This window comes from Galleria mellonella, unplaced genomic scaffold, assembly GCF_026898425.1.
Source record: "Galleria mellonella isolate WM207_F2 unplaced genomic scaffold, CSIRO_AGI_GalMel_v1 utg312, whole genome shotgun sequence".
Classification (NCBI taxonomy): Eukaryota; Metazoa; Arthropoda; class Insecta; order Lepidoptera; family Pyralidae; genus Galleria; species Galleria mellonella.
This window is the reverse complement of record NW_026442074.1, coordinates 3514113-3541622: the sequence shown is the minus strand read 5'-3', so window position 1 is coordinate 3541622 and position 27510 is coordinate 3514113. Positions and strand designations below refer to the sequence as shown.

Here is a 27510-nt window from a genome sequence, read left to right as displayed (position 1 = left end):
AATCTATATCTTTCACATAATAATTATGCAATATATTGCCTCTACTACTACAACATATACAAATAGGACTTATTGTCCTTCCTATAAACCTATATATAATAATTGACCTGGCACTTTAATGTGTAATTTATCAGTACTTATGACAACAACCAATTAGGACTTATAGTCCTCTCTATAAAGCTACATAATTATTTAATCTGATTATTTCACAATGTGATTAATCAAACCTCTACAAATATTACAAAAGATTTCTATTACTCTCAATACAATAATAGCTTGTTGGACTTAGTGTCCTCAAACTTATAGAAAACCCAACTGGTTATTTCACGAGACGTTGTTAACTTGTGATTAATCAGTGTCTTTTAAAGGACTTATAGTTCCTTTAGATATATCTCTCTGAATAAATAATTGGTTAATTCACAATGTGGTTAATCAACAATAATATTATATATAATTGACTGGACTTATAGTTCATTCAATAGCACTCATTACTTTTAGTAGCTCTCGACCTATGGGTTGGACTACTCGTTTTTAGGTTTCGGCCTAATCAACAGATTTAACTTGAACCTTGAGTATTCTTGGTATTAAGTAAATAATATTAAATTGACAATGCTATGTTATGATATAGCAATTATCAACATTATATGGCTTGGCCAATTCCAGGGTGTGGAAGGTATCCCCTATCACACAAATCTTCATCTCTATCGGACTGTCTTCACAGGTGATCTCTAATGTCACATTATAGAGCCGAAGGGTTATGTCCCATCAAAGTAAGTTCTGGTGTCTGGGTGATCTCGCTTCTTGGTCTGATCTCTTGTGGAGCCGAAGGGAAACCCCCATTGAGTAAGCTCGTAACAGGGTGACGCTGGGAAACAGTTTCGTACTGTTAGTGGGTGATCTCTATGTCGCCATATAGGACTGAAAGGGTCATCGCCCATGAGTAAGCTCTCGTGTCGGAGTGATCCTGGGATTTCAGTTCCGATCCGTTTGCCTCTGGCAAACACTAATTTATACTGGAAGCATCGTGGGGCTGGTGGAGCCACCGTAATGTTGAAGTAAATGTACTTATGTTTGGTTTGGAACTGAGAATACTCATGCCCTTATTACCATCAGAGTGCATTAATAAATAGTAATACCCTTCCCTACCTTTTAGGAGGAAGAGTTATAGATAGTTGGAAAGTCTTCCACTGGTCCGGGCGTGTGAGGGGCCCGACCGCTCCCCATTTTTTTATTATTATAGTTATTCTGTAATTTACTATTAAATTAACATAACTTCCTAGTTACACGAATAATGAGTGTAATTCATTAATTATTTTTAATCCTTAAAGCTTAATCAATTATCTTCATTATTTAACTCCTATCATATACCAATTAAAGAACCTTTTGGTTATTACACACACAACGGGTCCTACATTACTAGACGATCACACATTTATTTATCTGGCCAAATGATCAAGTGTTCTACTATAAGATCTGTTTAATATTATGTGTTTATTGTAAGGTTTTTTAAGATTCATAAGATGTTTAGGGTGTATAAGGTAATATAGGTATGGGCTATATTGAGGGTGTTAGGCCTTTCTTTAGGGTAGATTTTCATTATATTTTCATAGATTTCATTAGGTAAAGCCTTCATAGGCTTTTCTTAGGCTTTGTAGGTTTTCCATGTGTAGCTTAGTTTAGAGGGTAGTTATTATAAGGGGTGCAAAAGGGGGGGACCATCACAATTGGTGCCGTGACCAGGATATGATTGGTTCATGGCTATTTACATATTAGACCAATAAGAACACTTGGTCACAATTGGAGCTTGTGACTTCAGGGATTGGTTATTAAAATATGAAGGAGTATAAAGTTAAACAGTAATATCTGCTAATAGTATAACTCAAAACCATTTTTGATGATTATGACTAAATAATTATACCGTCATAGATCTAGGATTTGGACCTAATTTCATGATTTCTATGTCTATAGGTAAATAGCCTATTTTACTGTTATCTCATGTTCTTAGGATTTAATTTATCAAATTCATGTAGTGATTACCTATTGAAATCAATTATACAACAAATTTACATGATTTGGTTTATATTTTATTTTACTCTATATCAATTGAGTAAATAATATTAAGTATTACACTAATAGGTACATAACAATAGTAGTGAGGATAGCTTACTAGGTTATATTCAGTTCACATTGATCTAATTTTATGCTATAGGACACATTTATTATTCTTTTGCTTCATTAATTCTCAATACTTACTGAACTATTAATTTAACATTATATAAATTTTATAAACAATAATTATGCTATAATGACTTATACATAAAATTTATTAAATTCTTTTTATTGTGAAAGAAATGATTTAAGATGAATTAATGACATTATTTATTTCTGAGGAAATTATTGACTTTTATTTCATAAACTTTTATGATGCAGTGACATTGGTTATATATATAAAAAAAAAAATTAAATAATTATGATTTGATTTTGATCGTCCTAAGATGTTTAAATAGCTTATATAATGTTTTATAGGGGGTTTCAAATTGAAAGTTAGACGTTTCATAAAATATCATTAAGGTTAGTTAGGGCCTTTAGTTACTTTATTTGATTACCTAAATTTGAAAATTTAATTAGGTGTTTTCATGTTGTTAAATTTAATTCCAACAATTTATTAGGATGCTATTATAATATTTTATTTATGGTTCTATACATAATTTCTTTATTCCACTTTACAATTATATTTCAGATTTTATTTGATTATTCGCTTATTTTGACTTAGACACTTATTATAAAAAAAAAAAAAAAAACTTTATATTTATATCAGAGGGAGATTTTGTAGGTTATTTATACATATACACTCTTTACATGCCTAAGCATTTTACATACTTAGATGTTGCGCACACTTAGTTTATTTTGCTCTTTGTAATTGCACATAACACAAGAAATTTGTATCTTTTAAAATGATAATTTATTGTACAAAATAAATTAATTGATTCATCTAATATAGTTGGTTGTATTTATGTTGGGTTTGCTGTTGTGATCTTTTGGAGGAGGCGATGGGGGGTGTCTATCTACCTATCTAATGGGGTTACATAATATTTTATTATAAAACTTATTGATCATGTTATTTCTGAGAGTATTAAGAAATAGTCATTGGTAATTTAAGTATATTAAAGGAATTTCTTATAATAAGAGTTTTAAACTATGGGGGCCGTTTGTATTATTTTATGCAACATATTTATAAGAGTCTTAAAATTGGGGGGCCGTGCAAAATTTGTCAGACAGGGGGGCCGGTGGTGATAAATTATTATTTATATAAGCTTTACTTCTATGATTAAAATTAATAAATAAAAATTAAATTTATTTGAATTTTGTTAGGGACTATTATTTTTTTTTATTCAATGAACACTAGGTTATTTCTTAGATGAAATATGTATTTGTGGTTACTTAGACGCTTCATAAAGTTTTATTCGTATTGTTTAATTTATTTTAACAAATTTATTTGAACATCTTCATTTTAATATTTAATTAACTTGGGATTTTATCTAATCATTTATTTACATTTAGACAATTATTTTAGGATTCCTTTTTGCAATTATTACATTTTAATGCTTAAATTATTTCACTTAATTTCGTTTTAGGTTCTTTACTTAGGCTCTTTCGCTTGTTGATATGTTATACTCATACATTTAAGCTTTTAATTATGAACTTCCATTTAGATGTTTTAACTCGTATCTTTTAAATAGATACTTTATCTAAATTTACTGATACAAATAACGTATCTATTAGGTTCTTTACTTGAAGCTCTTCACATATTTAGGTTTTATACATTTAGACTCCTCACATACTTAGGCTTTTCATACATTTAGGTTTTATAGACTCCTTTACACACATTTAGGATTGTATTCATTTATGCTGTTTATGACATTGTAATTACATGCATTGAATTTATTACATATAAATAAACGAGTATAAAAATTTTAATTATAAAATTTTATGGATTCACTCTATCATTACAGCGTATGCAAATTAATTATAAATAATTATTTACAAATCTATTCATAAATAAATATTATGCTTAATTATTAATATATTGAGTAGAAATTTTAAGGCTATTCATACACATAACATTCAACAACACATAACTTCGGGTTTAAAGATCTTTTTAATACTTTTATTGTTTTGAGTCTTAAGAATGTCAGAGTGTTAGGCTAGTATCGATGAATCAATGAAAAATTTAAATGATGATCTTAAGCTCTGTAAAGTTAAATTATATACACATATGTGAAGTACATTTTTAGGGTTGGAAAAAAAAATTGTAACAATAAACTTATCTTGTTGTAATTATCAATCCGGTAAACTACTTGATAATTAGGGGGCCGGATGTGACGGTTCGCCTATAGTACAATAGGTTTAATACCATAAGTACATAGAAAAGAAACAGGGGTTCCTATGGGTGACCGCTGCGAAAGCTGAGCTATTTAATATAAACAAACTTTAAAGTCAAGGTTCACAATAGTATACAGAGAAGACGTTACCATATATGAAATATTGACACAGAAGGGAAACTCCTTTGATGTGTTTCCAGAGTGTAGTGGACGTCACAAGAAAATTAAATAAATTAAACAAAAATATATTATATTTTATATTAACCAAATTATAGTTTACCTTTTTCTCATCAGGTGTAAAAAAGATGCATATAACACAGTTAATAAGGTTTATGAGAGCCTTTAAAGTTTTATAAATTCGATAATCAATTTAATATAAAATACCAAAATACGTTAACATATAATTAAATTGAATTTAAAGAAAAGTTCAGTTCGAATAATAGGCTAAATCCGATTATTGAAATATCTACCCTTCGGTGACATAATCTATGACGTTATTAGAGAAAGAATAGAAAAAAAAAAAAAAAAAAAAAAAGGAGAGACGGCAGATCGGCGGGCGCGCGGGAGTCGCTTTTTAGGAATTGCGCAATAAAAAAAAAAGAAAAAAAAATGGCGCAGGAGTCGTGTTTTAAGGAACTGCGCAATAAAATAAAACAATAACTAGGATATAGATCTAGGAGGGACTGGTTCGATGAAGGGGTTTAAGATCTTAGTGTAACACTATCGATTAAGTGTGTGAAAAGAGTCAATGGAAGACTGGAGAATCCGGTGAGCTTGTTCCATTTATTACTACGTAGTTAGATTTTTGACTGTGATCACAGGGCAATGTTTATACTTAATATTTTCCCACGAACTATTGAAATATGTATTTAATCAAGTCCATATACCTTTAGGTAATGCATATATCTTTAAATGCAATCACATTTGAACAAAATTCTACATCAATATAATTTCCGTAATAAAACATACTTATGTTATTCTACTCATATGCAAAATCCAACTATATGGTCGTTTGATAGAACTTCATCGATTTGACTCAATATTCTAATTGTCCAGTTTTGGCAAATACTTATTGAATCAACTATTAAACTATTATAATACTAACTAGATTCATATCTAGTTACTATAAATTATTGATTTATTGAGGATAAATAGACTGGGGTGGCTATGGTCTGGTCTCATTGCTGGGGAAACAACCATTGATGAGGCAGAGATGTTATTGGGTGGCGACTCTGTGTGTGCAAGTGCAGTGTGGGCTACCTCCATTGGTTGGAGTGACTGTTTTATGTGTATTGTGGGGGTCGGTGGATGCAGGAGTTTGGGCCGTTACTAGTTGCGGTCTGTGGGGAATTGCCTGTGTTCAGTCGTGGATTGGTGGTGGTTGAGACGACGATGATGATGAAATATTTGTATTTATTACACTATTACAGTGTTGGTTTGGAATATCTGTTCATACTTAACGCTTCATGGTGAAGTGTTTTTATACTATTACTCGGTCGACCAGATTAATGATTCTTAGTCTATATTTGATTACCCATGATTACATGTGGGAGTTTGTTTTACACCAGATGTACAGAGAAACAGCTTAGCTGTTGCAGGTGATTTTATGTGAATGTATTACTTTTAATACATTATTGTGTTAGTAGATAAATTCATGTAACGGTGGGATGTTTATGGTAAACAAGCCTGTATTGTTTAAGTAGATATTTTGTCTTGATTTATTATAAACTTTAATATTGATTTTATTGTAGTAAACAAGCTGATAATAACAATTCTGTGTGTACCACCAGTAAGGTTTCTAATAATATTTAATTATGCTGATATTATAGGTGTGGATTTAATTCCTAGTGGTAATAAAATTATCAAAGGATTCTCTGACTATAATTACTATTAACTAGGTAACTGTACCTCATGTACAGTATAAAATTAGTACTAAATGACAAGTATGAGTTATGTATTTTACTCATATTTAGGAAGAAAGTTGTCATAGCGATATGGTTTGTATGTGTGTTGTTTGTTCATGTTATTATTGGCTAGACAAGTTCAGACAGGGTTAATATTAGTGAATCTTTATTGGATTTATATTTAATATACATATTTTGAATATTTATGGGAATAGAATGGAGATATACAAGTAGTAAAATATAATATTAGTATTTTATAAATTTCATTATTGAGTTAGTTGTATATGTTGGGCTGTATCCAAGGAGATATGAACCTATTAATATCAAGTTAGGACAATTACTTTAAATATTAATAAAGCAAACACTAACACTGATTATTCACTTCTTTAATAAATTTACATTAGAGGTTAGGAATCAAATAGATAGCATATTGGGAAATCTTCACCACACATGTATTTGAGGAATGTTCTTGATAATTAGTACTGTATGTATATATTATTGTAAGTACAATTGCAGTGGGAATGTTAAACTTCTAATCTTCTGTTCATTCTTGAATTTGAAAGTAAGCTTGGCTACTGATATGAATATAAAACTGCAGCATTACTGGATACTATTAATTATTTCTGGTGTAAACCATGATTATTTATGTCACTGATAATTTAGTTGTATATTACGGTTGATATATGATGATTTTATATTTAATTATATTAAACAAATACAAATAAACAAACTTGCTAGTATTTGTTACGTTGACAGTTGTGATAGATAATCAAAATTCAATTCAATACATCAATACGTCATTCAATACGTCATTAATGTGACAGATGTCAAACAAAAGGAGATTATACACGTTATGATTCTATATCTAAGTCTATAGAAAATTTATATAATTTTCTGTTATTTTATAATAACTGTAGGGGAAATATTGGAATTATTTATATGAGAAATTTCACTTAAATGATATGATAATTATTTAAAGACCTAATTTCTTAGGAATTTAATCATGATGATTTAAACACTAAAACACTTGTTTATCTGAGAAATCCTCTTAGTAAATAGGTTTACTAAGACACTAAAAGGAAGTAGATATAGTATAGCTATGGCTACAATAATTGTATGGGACTTACTGTCCTTTCTATACAAATATATATTTAATCTATATCTTTCACATAATAATTATGCAATATATTGCCTCTACTACTACAACATATACAAATAGGACTTATTGTCCTTCCTATAAACCTATATATAATAATTGACCTGGCACTTTAATGTGTAATTTATCAGTACTTATGACAACAACCAATTAGGACTTATAGTCCTCTCTATAAAGCTACATAATTATTTAATCTGATTATTTCACAATGTGATTAATCAAACCTCTACAAATATTACAAAAGATTTCTATTACTCTCAATACAATAATAGCTTGTTGGACTTAGTGTCCTCAAACTTATAGAAAACCCAACTGGTTATTTCACGAGACGTTGTTAACTTGTGATTAATCAGTGTCTTTTAAAGGACTTATAGTTCCTTTAGATATATCTCTCTGAATAAATAATTGGTTAATTCACAATGTGGTTAATCAACAATAATATTATATATAATTGACTGGACTTATAGTTCATTCAATAGCACTCATTACTTTTAGTAGCTCTCGACCTATGGGTTGGACTACTCGTTTTTAGGTTTCGGCCTAATCAACAGATTTAACTTGAACCTTGAGTATTCTTGGTATTAAGTAAATAATATTAAATTGACAATGCTATGTTATGATATAGCAATTATCAACATTATATGGCTTGGCCAATTCCAGGGTGTGGAAGGTATCCCCTATCACACAAATCTTCATCTCTATCGGACTGTCTTCACAGGTGATCTCTAATGTCACATTATAGAGCCGAAGGGTTATGTCCCATCAAAGTAAGTTCTGGTGTCTGGGTGATCTCGCTTCTTGGTCTGATCTCTTGTGGAGCCGAAGGGAAACCCCCATTGAGTAAGCTCGTAACAGGGTGACGCTGGGAAACAGTTTCGTACTGTTAGTGGGTGATCTCTATGTCGCCATATAGGACTGAAAGGGTCATCGCCCATGAGTAAGCTCTCGTGTCGGAGTGATCCTGGGATTTCAGTTCCGATCCGTTTGCCTCTGGCAAACACTAATTTATACTGGAAGCATCGTGGGGCTGGTGGAGCCACCGTAATGTTGAAGTAAATGTACTTATGTTTGGTTTGGAACTGAGAATACTCATGCCCTTATTACCATCAGAGTGCATTAATAAATAGTAATACCCTTCCCTACCTTTTAGGAGGAAGAGTTATAGATAGTTGGAAAGTCTTCCACTGGTCCGGGCGTGTGAGGGGCCCGACCGCTCCCCCATTTTTTTATTATTATAGTTATTCTGTAATTTACTATTAAATTAACATAACTTCCTAGTTACACGAATAATGAGTGTAATTCATTAATTATTTTTAATCCTTAAAGCTTAATCAATTATCTTCATTATTTAACTCCTATCATATACCAATTAAAGAACCTTTTGGTTATTACACACACAACGGGTCCTACATTACTAGACGATCACACATTTATTTATCTGGCCAAATGATCAAGTGTTCTACTATAAGATCTGTTTAATATTATGTGTTTATTGTAAGGTTTTTTAAGATTCATAAGATGTTTAGGGTGTATAAGGTAATATAGGTATGGGCTATATTGAGGGTGTTAGGCCTTTCTTTAGGGTAGATTTTCATTATATTTTCATAGATTTCATTAGGTAAAGCCTTCATAGGCTTTTCTTAGGCTTTGTAGGTTTTCCATGTGTAGCTTAGTTTAGAGGGTAGTTATTATAAGGGGTGCAAAAGGGGGGGACCATCACACATACCATTTTCATCCATCAAAAAAAAATTTATGTTCATCGATATTAAAGTACCTCTATTAAACTGATTAGACATTATTTACAGTTTCTATTACTAACTCATCACTTTACCATTTGCTTTTTGAGGCAATCGCTAATAATTTTTCATATAAATTAACATCAAACAACTTGAATTTCGAGGTTCGTGGTCATGTTATTATCATATTGCGGAGGCCGCGCGAAGGCAGGTTTTGATATTATTTGAAGAAACTTTATTTTATTAGTAAACAAATTATATCCCCGTATGAGTTACAATTAAATATTCTAATTTTGTTAATTTAGATAGTCTATCTCTGTATCAAATCCGTTCAGTGATTTAAGAGTGACAAACATCAAACAAACATCTTTAAAAAAATTAAGGTTATTGTTTTTAACATGTCAATCCCATAATATCTAAATAGGTTTTGTATGCAACTTAGAATGACAAACATTAGTAATGCAGACTACCAGTCCTATTATTAGCGATATACCTTACCAAGACGACCTCCACATGGTCTCCCCTGGAAACTATCACGCTGAATTTCAGATCTATTCATCACGATGGGCTAATTAACTTCCTTTCATCCTCACCTATCTTCTTTCACTGATGTTCCCCGGCGTATACTATTTGCACGAGCAGGGTTACTATTTCATTGTCATCCATAATTATTTATTATTATAGATAGATAGATAGATAGATACTCTTTATTGTTTCCTCCAAAAGATTACAACAGTAAACTTATTATAAATACAAACAATCACAAGAAATAATCACAATGAGAAAACAATGGGCGACCTTATCGCTAAGAGCGATCTCTTCCAGGCAACCTTTGGATGGAGAGGAGTAATTATAAACAATTTGGTAGGAGGCATGATAAAAAATTTTGTTTGTTATTATTATATCTATTGTTATTTAATATTTACCTATCGATAAATTGATAGTAATGAGGATCTAAAATGCCCATTACTAGCAATTTATTCTGTCAGATCGGCCTCTACGCGGTTTTCCTCGAAAACCATAATGGTTAATTTTTTAAAAATCCTTCAGGATGGTTTAATAGACCTACTATTATCCTTAGTAAATCATCCCTCACTGGCGATCTGTCAGCTGCATACCATTAGCCCAGGCAGAGTTATCATTCCATTATCACCCATAAAAGTAAATAAATTTCTCTAGCTAGTCAACTCTCAATAAATTCAACATGTAATAATATACAAAAATCGAATATTTACATACATTACATATACGTACATATTTAATTAAAATTATAGTGAACTTGGGTCGTGTGATGCAACTTTTAAATTGACGTAAAAGAAACAAGTTGATATAAGTATAGCGGCCATGTTGATCCGGATCAAAACATGTTAGGATGTTCAATAAAAATATATGTAGGTATTTATACCACCAAACACTTTAGTCAATACTGTTTACTTCTAAGAAAAAGGAATTACATAGAAGGAGCCATAAATTGTCAATTCATAGCAGGCTAGGGTATTGAAAATGTTATACGTCCGTATAACCCTACCAAATTTAGATAAAACATGCTTGCATACTTTCTACATAAACTGTGTCTAATATATAATCTTGTAATGTAAAATTTGTCATTGACAAATAATTAACATCAAACATTTTCTATACACTAGCCTGCTATAAGTTGAAAAAAAATAGCAACTGATGGTGTATCTTTCGTCCTCTTTTTACTAGGCATATTTGCATAAGAAGAAAGGAGGCAACCATATGATTTACAGTTTTTACTTTATCATTCCTTCTATATAATTCCTTATTCTTAGGTTTACTTGGGACCATAGATTTACAAAATATTATTTAATTTCCAGGTTGTCTGTAAGAGATTGCTTTTAGCGATAAGTTCGCCTTTTGTATATGCGCATTCTGTATAAATACTCCTTGTAAAGTTGTACTCATTGTAATCTCTATTGTACGAAATAAAGAGTTTATTATTGTTTAAATGCTGAGTTTTATTTTGGGTAGAGCAGATTCAATTCCAGAAGTAAGCAGCTTGAGATATAATTCCTTTGAAGTTTGTAGGTAGTAGGATTTACTGACTTCCGTGGAACAGGGGTGATAAAATATTTAATAATGGAGATTAACTTGCCTATTGCTAGCAATATATCTTGTTAGATCTATTTCTTTGCATTCCAGCTTAAACCAATTGCGCAAGCCTTATATCATTCCATTTTTAACCGACTTCAAAAATAAGATTCTCAATTCGGTTTTATTTTTGTTTGTTACCTCATAATTCCGTAGGTTTTAAATCGATTTGTGAAATTATTTTTTTCCCAGAACGGATATACATACATATTGGTCCCATAGGAATATTATCAAAATCGATTCAGTGATTTAGTTTTTAAATCAAAATAAATGGTTTTATCACATTTGAAACACTATATTAAATTGTCATATATTAAAAAACCGCCCCTAAGGATATCCACTGACCAAAAAGAGACCTGCACAATTGTTTTTTATACATGAGAATCTGACGGAAGATTTCCCACATTTTTTATTAAAATTCAGTGGTATGATGAGCATATGATATGCACCAACATTTTGTTATAAGATATTCGTTAATTTTAATTTACCAAGCATGCCTAATATCATATTCATCACGTAAGCAACAGTTGACAAATGCGTCTCTTCATCGCGTTAAATATTATAATCGTCGGCATATTTATTATAATTAATTATATATGTTGCAGTCAAAATTCTTAACCAGTCAAAAGTACTATTGACTAGCAAAATCAGTCAAAAGTGGTTTTGACTAAAGAATACGGTTAGTCTAACCTGCCTACCTAACGCAAATTTGCGGGGGGAAAGGGATTGTTAGTAATGGAGACTGAGAATCCTATTGCTACCAATTTACCCAACTAGGTCGACCTCCTCGCGGTTCCTCCTGGAAACTATCATGGCTGTTTCCATTCTCATCGATCACCCTTCACTGGTGCTTCGTCAGCGTATCCCGTCAGTGCAGGCGGGGTAACCATACCATTTTCATCCATCAAAAAAAAAATTATGTTCATCGATATTAAAGTACCTCTATTTAATTGATTAGACATTATTTACAGTTTCTATTTAAGTGACCATACCATTTTCACACATCAAAAAAAACGAAAATTTTCAGTCAAAACCACTTTTGACCAACCTGTTCAAAAGGACTTTTGACTGATTTTGCTAGTCAATAGTACTTTTGACTGGTTAAGAGTTTTGACTGCAACATATATATTTATAATTTCATTATTGTTTTAATTAAATTGCAAGGACTTCAATCATCAATGAGATCTCCTTTATAATCCACCACCGTAGTCATAAAAACCATGACTTTTCTATCAAAACTGGTTGACCCTTTAATTATTTTAATATTATGTCGTAATAAATTATGAGTATTTAGTGTCTCTCGCTCGCCCTCTTGTCCCTTTTAAACATTTTCAAAGCCTAACTATGGTTGCCAATCCGCCTGTAAAGCGTGGCAACTACTGGCAAAACTCCCCAAAAGGGAGGTTTATGTTCAACAGTGGAAAATCAAAATGTTGATATAATTACGATGATTAAACATTTTGTGTTACCCCTTTCCTTTGCCGTAGGTATTGTAAGAGGCGACTAAGGGAACTTAACAGTCGAAGGATGGGCAGCAGCGTCCCTTTTAAAACATCACTAAAGCCTGTTCAACAATCCGGCTGCCAAGCGTGGCAATTACTTTTTTTTTATACAACTTTGAATGGCAAACAAGCTGACGGCCCACCTGATGGAAAGTAGTAACCGTCACCTAAAGACATGAGCAGTACCAGGGACATAACAGAGTATACTGTTTCGCCCATGATACCCCCCATGCGTTGCCATTCCTGAGGTATCAGGTGTTATTCCTCTGTACCCAGTAAATTCACGCCATATCCCACACTTCAAACCGAAACACAACCATGCAAACACAGCTGCTTCACGGTTGAAACACGAATGGGACAGAGGTACCCAAGCAATCGACTTTTGTACAAAACCCCCCAATAGGAGAAGGCCTATACTATGATATAACATGATGATGATGATGATGAAATATTTTGTGTATCGCTTCAGAAAATATGTACGTACGTTATTACGTATGTAGGTAGGTATATTTACTTACCTATTTAAGTGGTACTTAAGTTACCACTCTCATAGGCAGCAGTGTTAGCGACCTTTTAAAATTAAATATGACAGTGATGTCAAATAACATGTTTGTTCTTGCTTACCACATCATAACAACATATCCATATCATATTGCTATTATTACTCGATACGGATCTTCCAAACAAACATTATAAAGTAGAATGATTTCATTTGTTTATGATAGATAAATTGAAAAAAAAAATAGTTAAACGATATTGATTTTAAAGACGTTTAGCTTGTGTTTGTACACTTACTAGATCTACATCTAGACTGTAACTAATTCAAATTTTATTAACTATATGTGGCAGCTTTTAATTAAATATATATATAGTTAATTTAATTACATCTCCATCTTTAGAAATAACAGAATTTTACGTCGTGCCTCCGATCAAATTGTTTACATCTCCTTTCCATCCAAAGGTTGCCTGGAAGAGATCGCTTTTAGCGATAAGGTCGCCCATTGTTTTCTCATTGTGATTACTTCTTGTAATTGTTTATATTTATAATAAGTTTACAATTGTAATCTTTTGTAGGAAACAATAAAGAGTAGGTATCTATCTATCTATCTATAAAAGAAGTATCTAAGCGTTTTATTCGTCAAATAAACTAACCGAATATAATTTGTGTTATTTATAGTTGGAATAGTAAATACATACAGATGTCTCGTGAAAGTGTGACCTCTTGAAACCGGCTCGCATCTAAATATTATAACTGACAGTATTTGTCACCGGTGTTGTTAATAGCGACCTTCTAGTGGTAACGTAGCGAACAGTTTAATCGTTAAAATAGAAAAATTCCTCTCGGACATCTTTGTTATCAAACTGAATCTTGTTTCCTCTTAATGTAATTAGATTATTACAACGGTGGTAATTAGCTACCATCTTGGGGGATTGTTAGTAATGCGGTCTACCAGTCCCATTACTAGCAATATACTCTGTCAGGATGATCTCTATGTGATCCCCCTTGGAAACCATTGTGCTGAATTCCAGGTATATTCATCACGATGGGTTGGTCAACTGACCCGCCTCTCCATTCTCACTTACCATCCCTCACTGGTGCCTCACTACTATTTACTATTTCATTATCGTCCATTAAAAAAACTAGTTATCATTTTTATAATTTTTTTGGTAAAAAAAATTATATATATATATATTAGATATAATTTTTTTTATACCACTGTGGTGGCAAACAAGCATACAGCCCACCTGATAGTAAGCGGTTATCGTAGCCTAAGAGCGCCTGCAATATCAGGGGTATTATGGGCGCGATGCCGACCCTGAAGAAACCTCTTTACCTTCTTTTTGAAGAACTCTATGTTGTAGTTTCTAATTCACTAAGCATCTATTTATATCCACTATTATCACTATATCAGCCTTTAAGTGTCCACTGCTGAACATAAGCCGTCCATTTGGAGGGTTTTGCCAGTTGTTGCTATTCTTGGCAGGCGGATTAGCAACCGCAGATAGGTTTTGGAGATGCTTTAAAAGGGGATGTCGTTGCACATTCCTTAATCTCCCTTAGTGGCCTCTTACGACATCCATTTATTTTGATCTAAAAATTAAACTACGGAAGCGATTTTAATGAAATTTCAATCCAATCCCTTTAAGTAAAAAGAAAATAATTTTCCAAATCAGTTTAGAACTGACGGAGTTCTTAACTAGTCTAACTCAATATAAACATATAAACATAAAAAAAGAAATATAACCGAAACGATAACCTTCTTCTTTTTAAAGGCGACTGAAAAATATAGGCAAGTAATTGATCGAACAATAAAACAGTCCAATAGTAGTACAAATATAAAAAAAGACTGAAAGTTTTAATTTGTTACTAATTTTATTTAGAGAATGTTTCTATGAAATTAACTTTAACAAATCACGTTCTATTAAAATAGACTACCTACACTCAACATTACAACTTAAATGCGCCATATCGAAAAACATAAAATTTTACATAGTAGATTTTTTTTTTAATATATAATGTAATTTATAAAAAAAAAATATGTCCTAAAATTCTCACTGAAACAGAAAATAACTAGTTCCGAATGGTGCAACCACAAAAACGACTATTAGAACTTTAAAGCTGTATTTTTGAAAAAACTTAGTGTCTGAGTTTCACTGAAATAGTTTCAGAAATATAAGATTTTTTTTTATGATATTGATTATTATTTTTACTGTTTACTCTAATTTATTTGTTTATTTCTCTTTATTGTTTATACTCTCACGTTTTCATCCCATAATGTCTCGTTCTTCTCAACTGAAATTACATTCCGAATGGGCTTGAAAACCATAAAAGAATTAAATCAAAAATTAAGGAAAATTATTCTTATTCTTACTTTTTCATGATTGAATTTCTATTTTCTATGGAACAAAATTGATTAAAAAAAAAAGTAAGTATCTCGAACAAAACAACTAATTGATACAATAATTAGAGAAAACTAATTATGTTATACATTATAGCGTCGCCACAGATAACAGATCTCTAGTCTGAGACATTCCTTGCAAATTTTGTACACTTCATTTTAATTGAATATTCAATTTATAGATCGTGAACAACTACAGGGCCAGATCTAGGGGCGATAGTCGGGCAAATGCCCAGAACGGAAAAAAGTATACTGTTACCGTGATTAAATCCTATAAAGTACAGAAAATACTATTTTTGTTCCTGGAAAAGCAAAACAGATAAATAGCCTAGACTTGCTACAACAGGTGCTCTAGGGGTAAGGATAGAAGATTTAGCAGATTAGATTCTGCATTAGGACAATATTTACGTATTTCAAACTCCACTGTAAAAGGTAGTACGATGTCATATGTTGGACAAGCAAACTTACGGATGTTAAATTGCTGATGTCCGTTTCTATGCAAATATTACCATAAAAACTAATATATTATAACCGGCTATAAATTTCACCAATCGCTCAAAGACATTCAACATACCTGTTATGGAAGCAACGAGGGAGAGTCGACCCGTTCAGACTAATCTTTAATTTTTCAATCCACTTCCTAAATTTATTCCTGAGCTTTAGATAAAATTTATAGAAAAAAAAACTAACACTTTAAAAAATAAACAGTCACCAAAAAAGTTCAGAGTCCTTCATAATTCCTTCACTTTCGTATTCGTTCCTGATCATTAAAGATTCAAATTCCAAATGCTTAAGTACTCCGTAGAGTAAAAAAATCCGGTAGGTATTTAAAGAATTCGTAAATAGAATGCGTCACGAAATCTATGATGCGTTCCAAGTGAGCATAGAGTAAGCCTGCGTGTTCGCGGCAAAGGTCGGTTATCAACTGGCTGGCGGCGAGAGGCTGGGTGTGTTTGGGGCCGCGTGAATGTAAAGGCTTTTCGATCTGCGATTGCGGATAAACTGGTACCATCGTCGGATATAGCCCGTAAAGGCAAACGAGAACTACCTGTAGGAAGTGTGACAGGCAGGAAGAACATATTATTATTGGTATTCCTTATTCGTAATGATATCGCCGTGAACGCCATGGCCTCATAATTTATAGCTATGATACCGAAAGGTAGTGAGTTTGAATATAATCTACTATATACATATATCTATTTAAATTTTCAACTAATTCTCTGCTGATAAAAAGATTCGAAGGACAACGGATAGCACCTGGCCCGCCGTTCATACGTTAAATGTTTTTTTAATGGATGATAATGGAATGATAACCTCACTTGCGCAATATACGCAGGCGGGGCACTAGTGAGGGATAATAGGCGAGAATGAAAAGGCAGGTCAGTTAGTCCATCCAGATTTTTTTATGGATGACAATGGAATGGTAACCCCGCCAGCGTTATCAGTTAACACTGGCGAGGCATCAGTGAAAGATGATATGTGAGGATGAAAGCAGGCCAGTCGGCCCATCGTGAAGAATTCATCAAGTTTAATCACGGCTGTATCCAAGAAGAACCACATGGAGGTCGACCTGATATATATTGCTAGCAATGGCCCTGTAACAATCCTCATAACTAACAATCCCTTTCCTCCAGGTAATTAGCTTTTTTTAATAGATAATAATTATTTGTTGAGTCAACAAAACCAGCTCTAGTTACAGGTCACTCAATAGTTATTATATCTCATAATGCTTATCGTTGTTTTAATTTATGTATATGTATGTGTATATGTGTATGTATGTATGTGTATGTATGTGTATATATATGCATGTATGTGTATGTATGTGTATATATATGCATGTATATGTATATATATATATATGTATGTGTGTGTATATGTGTATATATTTCATATGTATTAGTTTATCCATATATATTAAAAGTAATGTTTATGTATTATATGTGCATTTCTTATGTGTATATTATATTTATATTGTGTATTGCCTTAATGTGTTACTATAATTGTCACATATTTTTCACCACATCTGCCCTTCATACGCTTTCTGTTTTTACCCAATGGTTAGCTGGTAGAGAATGCCATATGGCATTAAGCTCGCCATTTGTACAAAATTTTATTGTGCAATAAAGAATAAATAAATAAATAAATAAATAATGGAATGGTAGGTCCCGCCTGCGTTAACGATATACGCTGGGGAGCACCAATTAGGAATGATATATGAGAATAAATAGACAGGTCAGTTAGCCTATCGCGATGAATACACCTAGAATTCAGCATGATAGTTGTCAGGGGCGACTATCAGGAGGTCGATCTGACAGGGTATATTGTTTTTAGACCCCATTACTAACAATTCCTTTTCTCCCAAGAAATTAGCTTAGGTACTATCCCTCCTTATAGAGCTATTTATTTATAAAAAACACACCAACAATATGCTCGCAATTAAGCAGACAATATACAAAGTTATAAGTTAGTAAAAGTGAAAAACTACTATTCAAAATGCTTAAAACTAAGTTTACCTGAACAAAAACATCTCACTCCTCACTACCAAGCTTAAGGCCATATGAACACATCAATTAAAGCTGTATACAGCTCTCACAGATAAGCGTCAGTGTATACTAAGTAACAATTATACAATTAGAGAAGACTGAATTACCAATTCATATTATTAATAAGCCTAGTAAACTGCACTAAAGAATTATCAAAGATACCTATACCTGCCGAAAGACAATTAAGATTGAGTTCCACAAAAAAAAATATTTTTATTAACGACTTAAAAACGATTTAAAAACTAAACTACTGAATCTACTCTTGATAATTTTTGTATAAAATAAAATAAAAAAAAAATACTACTAACTTTTATAGGACCAATCTGAAAGTATATCCATTCATATAAAAAATGATATTCCAAATCGGTTTATAACCGAGGGAGTTATGGTTTAACAAACATAAAAAAAAATACAGCCAAATTGTTCTCCTTCTATTTTAAATAAGGCCTCGTCTTCTATCTTAAATAATATTTTAAATTGAAGCCGAGGATATATTATCTGTGTGCGAAGTTTACGAATTTTACAGGACCCGCCATGCTAAAGATGGCTGCTTTGCAGTCTCCTGTCAAATATTTGTAGTACCTATAATTATGACAATTTAACTTCAAAGGATTGTTTGTAAATTGTCATTTTAAGGGCACTACAAACATAATGATTGTTGTTTAAGCTCCACTTTGAACACGATTCTATCGTAATTTATTGTCAACGTTTTGAAATAATAGGGTCGTTTTTTATTATAGCTGTAGACATCATAGTGCTATTTAGGATAGAACAATTATGGAAATAAATATAGTTACGGCATAACATCATGTCAGCCGTTATCTGTTCACAGCTGAACATAGGCCTCTCCCTATTGGGTTTTGTCAGTAGCTTTCTTTTTTAATGATTAATGATGGGGGGGAAGGGATTGTTAGTAATGGGGTCTAATGAACCCATTGCTAGCAATACACTATCAGGTCGACCTCCACGTGGTTCCCCCTGGAAACTATCGTGAACAATTCTTGTGGAATTCGTCACAATGGGCTAACTGACCTGCTTCATCCTCATCTATCATCCTTCACTGGTGCCCCGCCAGTGTATACCGATAGCGCGGGCGAGGTTACCATTCCATTATCACCCATTAAAAAAAAAAGATTAATGATGAAATAGTAACCCCGCCTGCACTATCGGTATATACTGGCGGGGCACCAGTGAGTGACGATAGGTGAGGATGTAAAGACAGGTCAGTTAACCGATCGTGATAAATACACTTGGAACGTAACACGATGGTTTCCAGGCAGGACCAAGTGGAGGTCGACCTGGTTGGGTATATTATTAGCAATGGGGCTCTTAGTCTCCATTATTAACAATCCCTCCCCCCCTTTTGTCAGTAGTTGTCGTGCTTTGTAGGGGAATTGGCAATCGCAATTAGGCTATGGTGATATTTAGAGTGTGCCTTGCCGTGGGTGTCACAAGAGACGACTAAGGGCCTTTAATAGTTAAGGGATTGGCAGCAACGAACCTCTTAAACATCACCAAAGGCTAACTGCGGTTGCCAATCCGCGGGCCAAGCGTGGCTACTACTGGAAAACCCCCCAAAAAGAGGGGGGAAAGGGATTGTTAGTTATGGAGACTGAGAATCCCATTGCTAGCAATATACCAGGTCGACCTCCTCGCCGTTCTCGGTATGGATACGTTAAGTGGTTAGGGAGTGTGTCTGATGGCGGTCTATGTAGGAAGGCTATATTTAACAGTGAACTCTGAATAACTGAAATTGTAATAATGATTATTTGTAATAAATATTCATAAGCCTGAAGAAAAATGTTAACGGTTATAATATAGCTTAATCGCAACATAAGGCGACATCTATCGTACATTCACAGTAATAAATAGGCTTTCAATTAAAAAGTAGATGGCGTTAATTTGCAACATCATTTTATCTTCATAATTCATAGTGGTAATTATTATAGTAGTAATTTAGGTATACAATAAAAATAAAACATATTATTAAATTTTTTATTATATTATTTTTATAATGACAGTACAATAATTAAATTATGATCCACAAAAAACCGACTTAAATTGCGGCAAATTCAATTATGTTGTTTTTAAAACTATTAAACAGAATTTGGTAAAAATTTTATAAGACCAATCTGTAAGTATATTCGTTTACAAAAAAAAAAAGTAATTTTCCAAATCGGTTTACAACTGACGAAGTTATGAAGTAACAAACATAAAAAAATACAACCAAAATAAGTAAATCTTTTTGAAGTCGGTTGATAAAGAAAACCTAAATTATTAAAATGTTAAGAATGTTCATGATTGCATACATCAATATAAAACTAGGTCAAGTAAACAATATCATGACAAATATTTAAACTTTATGAGATAATTAGTCAATCATAATATTATTATTTTTAAAACTTATGTTCATTTTTAATTAATACATAAGTAATAGAAAATTAATGAACCCACCGTGTTTTTGTCGTTTTCCATAAATGTTTCAACTTTATCCGGAAGTCTTCTTCAAGGGGCGTTTGACGCTTTGCGTCACAGTGTTGAAGATGAGTAGCTGTATCTCGTGTAGTTGTCATAGTTATTCAAGAAGTTGTCAGAGAAACGACAAAAACACTGAGTTCATTAATTACTGTTACTTATATACATAGACACATAATATTATTTTCTTGAAGTATTGGTTCTACAATTGTATCAATGTATGAGATTCTAAAAAATAATAAAATAGCAAAAAATCTTTAAAATAACTAGTAGTAATTTCCTTCTATTGACAATAAATAATTATATAGATAATATATAACCAGACAACTATATATTCATTATAGTAGGTGTTATAATTATTTTTACAACTACAAATATGGAACAGACAGACTAAATTGTATTACTGTACTCTGTCCATTAAGTTCACATAACTGGAAATAATAAAATTTGTATCCAAGTGTAATATTATTCCTAAATTCTTGACATTACAATGAACCTTATAACACAGACTATTATCACCCATTTCAACTAAAGCTCAAAGATTAAACAAATTAAACAAACTCATTGCATAATTTATTTAAATTAAAAAATGAAATTAACAAGTATCTTATTAATTATAATCCCTCAACTTTTAAATTATATATCTAAATAGAAAATCATCAATCAAAAATAATATAACTAAAAATTTTATACATTTATTCTTGAAATAAATTTACTGCCTGATAAATATATAAATACCAAAACCCATAAATCTACTTCTACTATGAGCATACTTTGTCAGTTACTTTATATATCAAAAACAAAAACACAAAACAATTAAATAGTTATAACAACTTCATTAGGTGTTTAATATTTTTATCAAAAAGGTGATAAATTTTTTCTTAAGCAATCACTAAAAAACTATAAATCAATATTCAAGTACCACTTAATTTGTTTTTATGGTCCATTTCTTTTCATTAGAATATTAATTGAGATAATCATAAGAAACAACTAGCTTCATCACCTATGGTGTAGGCCACCATACTTTGACTCCTATAACTGTGGTTTGAGATCCTTATTTAAAATCAAAGCTGGATTCTGCATGTCAAGCTGACACTGTGCAATATCACTTAAGGCGGCTTGAATTTTTTCAAGTAAAATTTCACCTTGTCGAACAACCTGAAAAAAAACATTCAATATTTTGTTTTATAATAATATTTACAGGTGACTTTGTCCATGTAACCAGCATAACTTCCCAGATTGGAATAAAAAATATCTTTCTCCATTCCATATAGTATGTGTATACTGTATTTCATAGCGGTTGATTAGGTAAACTATTAAGGCAACAAGAGATAACACACTTTCACATTTATAATATTAGTAAAGATTACAAAAAATGAGGCATGTGTAAGGACAATAAAGTGAAAACTCATTTTTTAAAGAATAATAAATCAAGTTTTCCATATAAATAAAAAATCAATAACTTTACTTTATTCCCTCTCATAAATTAAAAAACATCATGTAAGCAAAATTGTTAGCAAAAATAGGTAAGATAGACATGATATGTGCAGGACTTAGAAATCAACTATTTATTTTGTGGTATAAAAAAATCTTGTGCAATATTATGGGGTCAATTCTCTAAATCTAATTTTGCAAAATTATCAAATAAAAATAATATGTTAAGAGTTAGTGTAGATCATTGTTTATACATATCTTAGGCGTGACAGATATGTATGTATGTATGTATTCTACATTAAGAAACTCCTTTACTGTTTTTTCTCTACATGATATCTAAAAAAAATGTATAATACTAGAATTGGTTGCTTTAAGAAAATACCTCTTCAAGTTGTTCTGCTGCTTCTTTGTTTTCTGCTTCTAATCTCCTCAAACTTTGCACCTGCAACTCTGCTGAACTTTCCTCGCTTGGTAACGACTCGATCAAAGTATCAATATCCTTCGCACACCGTGAAATCAGAGTGGCAAACAGCATAGCATAGTCCTCTTGATTCTGTTGCTGCTGTGGAGTCTGCGAGCCACTCCGGTCGAAACCAGGAAATTTACTGGGCGTGGAAAACTGTTGTAGTATCCCAATACTGTTACAGAAATGTTCAGCTTGCTAGAAAACAAAAAAACAACACATTTATGATTAAAGTCACTAAAATAAACATTGGTGAAAAATCTGTGAATATTATCGTTACCTGATTTATTGTATCTTGCAATTGAGTTAGACGATCAGCCATTTTTTAAGATGTAGATTATGAAGTTATAATAAATTCTAAAATATAGTTGGTTATAGCAAGAAAGTAATAGAATATAGTAAAAAAAAGTTAAAAGTAAATATTAAGTTTAGTATCAAAAAGACAAGAAAAATCAATTAATCTTATGGATGATTGATTGACAATGAAGTGGACTGACAGATAACAATGACACAACTGTGCCACAGAGTACAGTTAAGTTTATCTATAAAGTAAAAGATTAGAAAAGACTGAAATCATAGAATAAGTACTTTTTGTACCTAAAAATTATAAACATATTTTTCTACAGAATTTTATTTGCTCTTACAATTTTGATTTTATATATTTATTTTTAATGCTTAATATTAATCTCAGAAAAATATATATTAAAATTTCTTGGAATATTTGCATCTATTTTTCGTTTCAATTTTGAATCAATTTAATTAACGAATTGTTATCATCACATGCACAGTTATTATAATCATAAACCTATTAAAAAAGCTGGGCATGTCCCATACGGCGTCTAATATATCTGATGTCCACACTAGGATACAAGTAGAGCTTTACCTGTGTACAAAGACATGTCTGAGAGTGAATAACGTGCCTTTTTAAAGGGGCCAGGCCCTTAGGAATGCCAAACACAAAAACACACCAATGGTCATAACGATACCGAAACTATAAACTATATTACAGAATTATAAGTCAACCGAGCAGTTAAGATACCACCATAACTAAATTACATTTTTTAATTATACGATACATGTTTGCATACCTAGTAATTCGTAGAGTTAATCATGTATCTAAAAAGGTTTTTAGCAAATAAGCATTCATTCCATATCATTTTATAATGATCTAACCATACAAGAACAGAAATATAAATTAAAAATCTGAAAACTCTAAGATAAGTTGCAGGTAGATATATAATTCTGTACCTTATTGGCCACGTAGTGTAACCAGATTACCAAAGGATTAGAAATTTAAATTATTACATAATGTTTGTGACATCACTCGGATTCGAACCGATGATTCGAGATCAATAAGATAATGACCCTGACACGAGACCACGACGCTCTAACGTGTTTTAATATGTAAATATTCATTAAATTAATTATAAAAAAAAAACAATGAGTTTTACCATTTCAATTTTCTTTATTATAAGCATTATATATACCTACATAAATATAACTATGAAGTAAAAATATCACAATTCATGATTCCAATTTCATGTTGTTAAATCAACTTGTAACCTAGGTACTACAGCTAGATATTTTATTAGAATTTTTGTTCTCATAATAATAATAATTAATCAAACCTTAAAAAAGATAACTGGCATGACTAGATAATATTACATTTATTGACTAAGTATATATAATATAATAATAAATACTGAAAGTATTTACTTATTGAAATAATAAGTCCCAGAGTTATAGTATGAGAATGAGTGAACCAATTTCCATAAAACAAAGCTAGAATTGATGCCTAAAACAGTTAAGAATAAAAACCGTATTGAAATAGATTCATTTATGCTGCAGATAAACAAAATCAATTTTCAGTGTAAATATATTTTCTTTTTGTCTGGGATTAAATTTGAATGACATGATATGTATCTGAAACAGGTACATATTGATTGCCTTCAATATAAACAATAAATAAAATTATTAGAGAAAATATGCAATAAGCAGTGCAAACTTAACAATAGGTAATATAATTTTTATATTAGAAACAGGTCAATAAAATGTGCCTCTCTAAAATCAAAATCAAAACAAGTAAAATTTAGCTTCTTAGTCTCATATGTGAATAACTGTTTAAATAAGTAACATATTCAATTAATAAGTTTTCTTCCTAATATTCAAATTAGAAAACAGAAGGGATTTAAAAAAAAAGTTGTAACAAGTACATTACTTATCTATGTTGGTTTAGATTATTTGACTGTATTATATCTATGTACTACATAAGCATTTACTAACATGACTCATTCTAATTAAAAAGTTGCCATTTTCTATTATAAATTAGACATAGAGCTCTTAAAAACTGACCTGTAATAATTTAAAAAATAGTGACTGAAATATATGTTAATAGATTTTTAAAATGTAATTTAAATAAATTGTAATTTTAATAATATAAAATGGACATTGCGGACTAGAATAGAAATTAAAGCCAAATAGGAACACAATGTGAGTGGCATGAGGCAAAGGACACAACACAAGTTTGAGGTGGACTTACTTAACAGTCTTATAGTGTGAAAGGTTTACTTAAATATATTAGAGTAATTATTGTGTCATTCCTATAAATATATGAAGCGATACGACTAATGTTTTTATGAGTAAATAAGTTACACTTACAGGTTACAATTTCATTTAAAACACTTGAATTTAGATGTTTCTCACTTGTGGTTATTAATAATCTAAATTTAAGTGTTTAAATTAAAAGAAAAATAAAATATTGCACTATGAAATTAGGTACAATGTGATAAGTATGTGAGATTCAATGTTACATTATTATTATACCTTAATTATTGTGCTAACACTCCTAACTTACTTCTCAACTGAGAATCTGCTGGCAAAGCTAGGGCCCATTTTCGTAAGCCAACAAGCATCACTGAACTCAATACTAAAATAGCTCCACACACAGAGAATTTACTAGGTATCTCATTAAAGAACATAACTTGCCAAAGAAATGCAAATACTATGTCAGCGGACCGAGCAATCGCTACAGGGCCAGCCTGCTCCATTTGCAGAGACATTGTCAACAGTATTTGTCCTAAGTAACTAAAGAGAGCCAGGCATACAACAAGAAACCTTTCTGTACCACAATTTGGCATACATAATACACCAAAAATAAAAGAGTAAAACAATGTCTGTAATATTGCTATAGCACCAAAATTTGTCATGATTACAGAAAAATGCAAACCTTTGAGGACTCTTAACAGTACATAAGCATTAGCTCCAAATATTGTAGATATAAAAGCGGCAACTGCACCTCTTAAGCTATTATAGTTTTGATTCTGGTCAGATACAGGCTCACTTCCAAAGAGAAAAGGTGGATGAGTTATCAGAATTACACCTATTAGAGTCAATATAATAGATATTGTATTCCAAATGCCACAAGGTTCTTTTAAAAACACCCGTGCAAATAAGGCTACAAATACTGGTACAGAGAACACTATTACAGATGCATCAGCCAATGGCATGTTCCGAAATGCATAGAAACTTAACATTAAACCAACTGTGCCCACAATCGACCGTAAGGCGAGTAACAATCGTTTGCCCGGAGGAAATACTGGCTGTTCTGTGTATATGACTATAGGTATTGTCGGCAATAGCACTCCTATGAACCTAAACATGGCGAGCTGCATAGGATCAATATTCACGAGACTCTTAACGATTACTGAGCATAACGAGAAGAATAAAGACGAAAGCGTTGCTAATATAAGGCCTAGATATGGGCATCTCTTTAACAGCGGCCTCTTGTTTTCAAGCAGATTCGGCAGGGTTTCATCCCCGCTCCCAGCAGAAAGGTCAACTAGATGTTGCAATTCTAGATGTTCCGGCATTGCTTCTCGATATCGCCTGTAATAAACAAATAAATGCGGAGTAAAATAGGAGTAAAAACGAAGTACCTATGTAAATTATACAAATAACCTTACTACACACCGTGTCAGTAACTGAATCTGTTAATCTTTTGTTTATTACAGTCTTCTCATATTTAACAAGTAGATAATACAAATCACGAATTGCAAGAACTATTGTGTAAAATAAAATTGTATCATATCATTATTTTTGATCATGATAAAACAAGTGACATAAAATAGTAACATTTGTCATTTTGACTTTGACTTTTGATATAAAAGAATTAGTAAATAAAAGTATAGGTACCAACCTAAAAAAAAAATTTGCATAATTTTTTTGGAATTGTCTATGCTGTTGGTCGCAGATAGTCTTTACAGCATCATCGAACGCGTGTGTAGGGGTGAGTGCAGACGGCATTTCTAACCCGCAAAAGGGGAGCGACGATAGGCGTCAGCTGTTTCTGATGAACTGCGGCGTGCACCCAATGGCGCCAGTGGCTCGGTCCTCGACTTAGGTCACACTTCACACACCCGTCAAGGGACGACGAAGGACTGGTATATCGTGATGGTTGGAGACTCGGGGTCGTAGGGATGCGCTCGGGAGCAAACCTGATGGCACTCGAACCATGTGACGTGGTGGCTCTTCGTCCCCGTCGGCGGGACGGTGTGTATGGTATGTGGGTGTGTCTGCGGGGGCGCGTAGCGAAAATTCCGCAGAAAAAGGGAGAGACGTCGCATTAGCAATTGTGATTGGATCGTCAGGGTGCAAGAGTGCGTGCCTCGGGTAAGGACGTCAAAGAATATTTTGCGTAGTTTTGTATTTTGGTTATATGATACTTTCTTCATCTGTGGGTCTCTTTGTGTCTCTGTAATCTGTGGTTTAGTTTATCTATATTTTAATTTTAAAGTTTTATGACTATTTTTGAATTATATTTTAGTAAAATTCCAGACAAATTATCTTTTTGAAGACTAGGCAGCATGGTCTCCGACCTTAGCCTGTTCCAAACGGAACAAACGTA

The 27510-nt window shown here is 32.0% G+C and overlaps 3 protein-coding genes across 4 annotated transcripts in view; all 3 read right to left on the bottom strand.

Moving 5' to 3' along the window:
- Nucleotides 1-16631, bottom strand: part of LOC113516349 (uncharacterized) — a 130706-nt gene extending 114075 nt beyond the window's left edge. For both annotated transcript variants that reach the window (XM_052895913.1, XM_052895914.1), the window contains exon 1: nucleotides 16267-16631. The gene's annotated coding sequence lies outside the window, so the exon portion shown is untranslated. The remainder of the gene's footprint in view (nucleotides 1-16266) is intronic.
- A 3585-nt stretch (nucleotides 16632-20216) lies between these two features.
- On the bottom strand, nucleotides 20217-23092 carry LOC113515101 (mediator of RNA polymerase II transcription subunit 21). The gene is made up of 3 exons (XM_026899248.3): nucleotides 22888-23092; nucleotides 22527-22805; nucleotides 20217-21868 (listed from the first exon to the last, which is right to left on the bottom strand). The coding sequence occupies exons 1-3, from the start codon at nucleotides 22927-22929 to the stop codon at nucleotides 21743-21745; spliced, it is 447 nt and encodes a 148-aa protein (XP_026755049.1). The 5' UTR covers nucleotides 22930-23092; the 3' UTR covers nucleotides 20217-21742.
- A 1330-nt stretch (nucleotides 23093-24422) lies between these two features.
- Nucleotides 24423-26751, bottom strand: LOC113515055 (solute carrier family 35 member G1). Its single transcript, XM_026899190.3, has 2 exons — nucleotides 26577-26751; nucleotides 24423-26492 (listed from the first exon to the last, which is right to left on the bottom strand). Exon 2 carries the CDS (start codon nucleotides 26474-26476, stop codon nucleotides 25436-25438), a length of 1041 nt encoding a protein of 346 aa, XP_026754991.1. The 5' UTR covers nucleotides 26477-26492; nucleotides 26577-26751; the 3' UTR covers nucleotides 24423-25435.
- Nucleotides 26752-27510: the final 759 nt, after the last annotated feature.

What these genes read in the sequence shown, in the direction of transcription:
- LOC113515101 (XM_026899248.3), bottom strand. Translation starts at nt 22,929, where the DNA reads ATGGCTGATCGTCTAACTCAATTGCAAGATACAATAAATCAG. An exon ending in TGCAAGATACAATAAATCAG is followed by an intron (nt 22,806 to 22,887) that starts GTAACGATAATA and finishes TTTGTTTTCTAG; the next exon opens with CAAGCTGAACATTTCTGTAA. An exon ending in CAGCAGAACAACTTGAAGAG is followed by an intron (nt 21,869 to 22,526) that starts GTATTTTCTTAA and finishes GTTTTTTTTCAG; the next exon opens with GTTGTTCGACAAGGTGAAAT.
- LOC113515055 (XM_026899190.3), bottom strand. Translation starts at nt 26,476, where the DNA reads ATGCCGGAACATCTAGAATTGCAACATCTAGTTGACCTTTCTGCTGGG.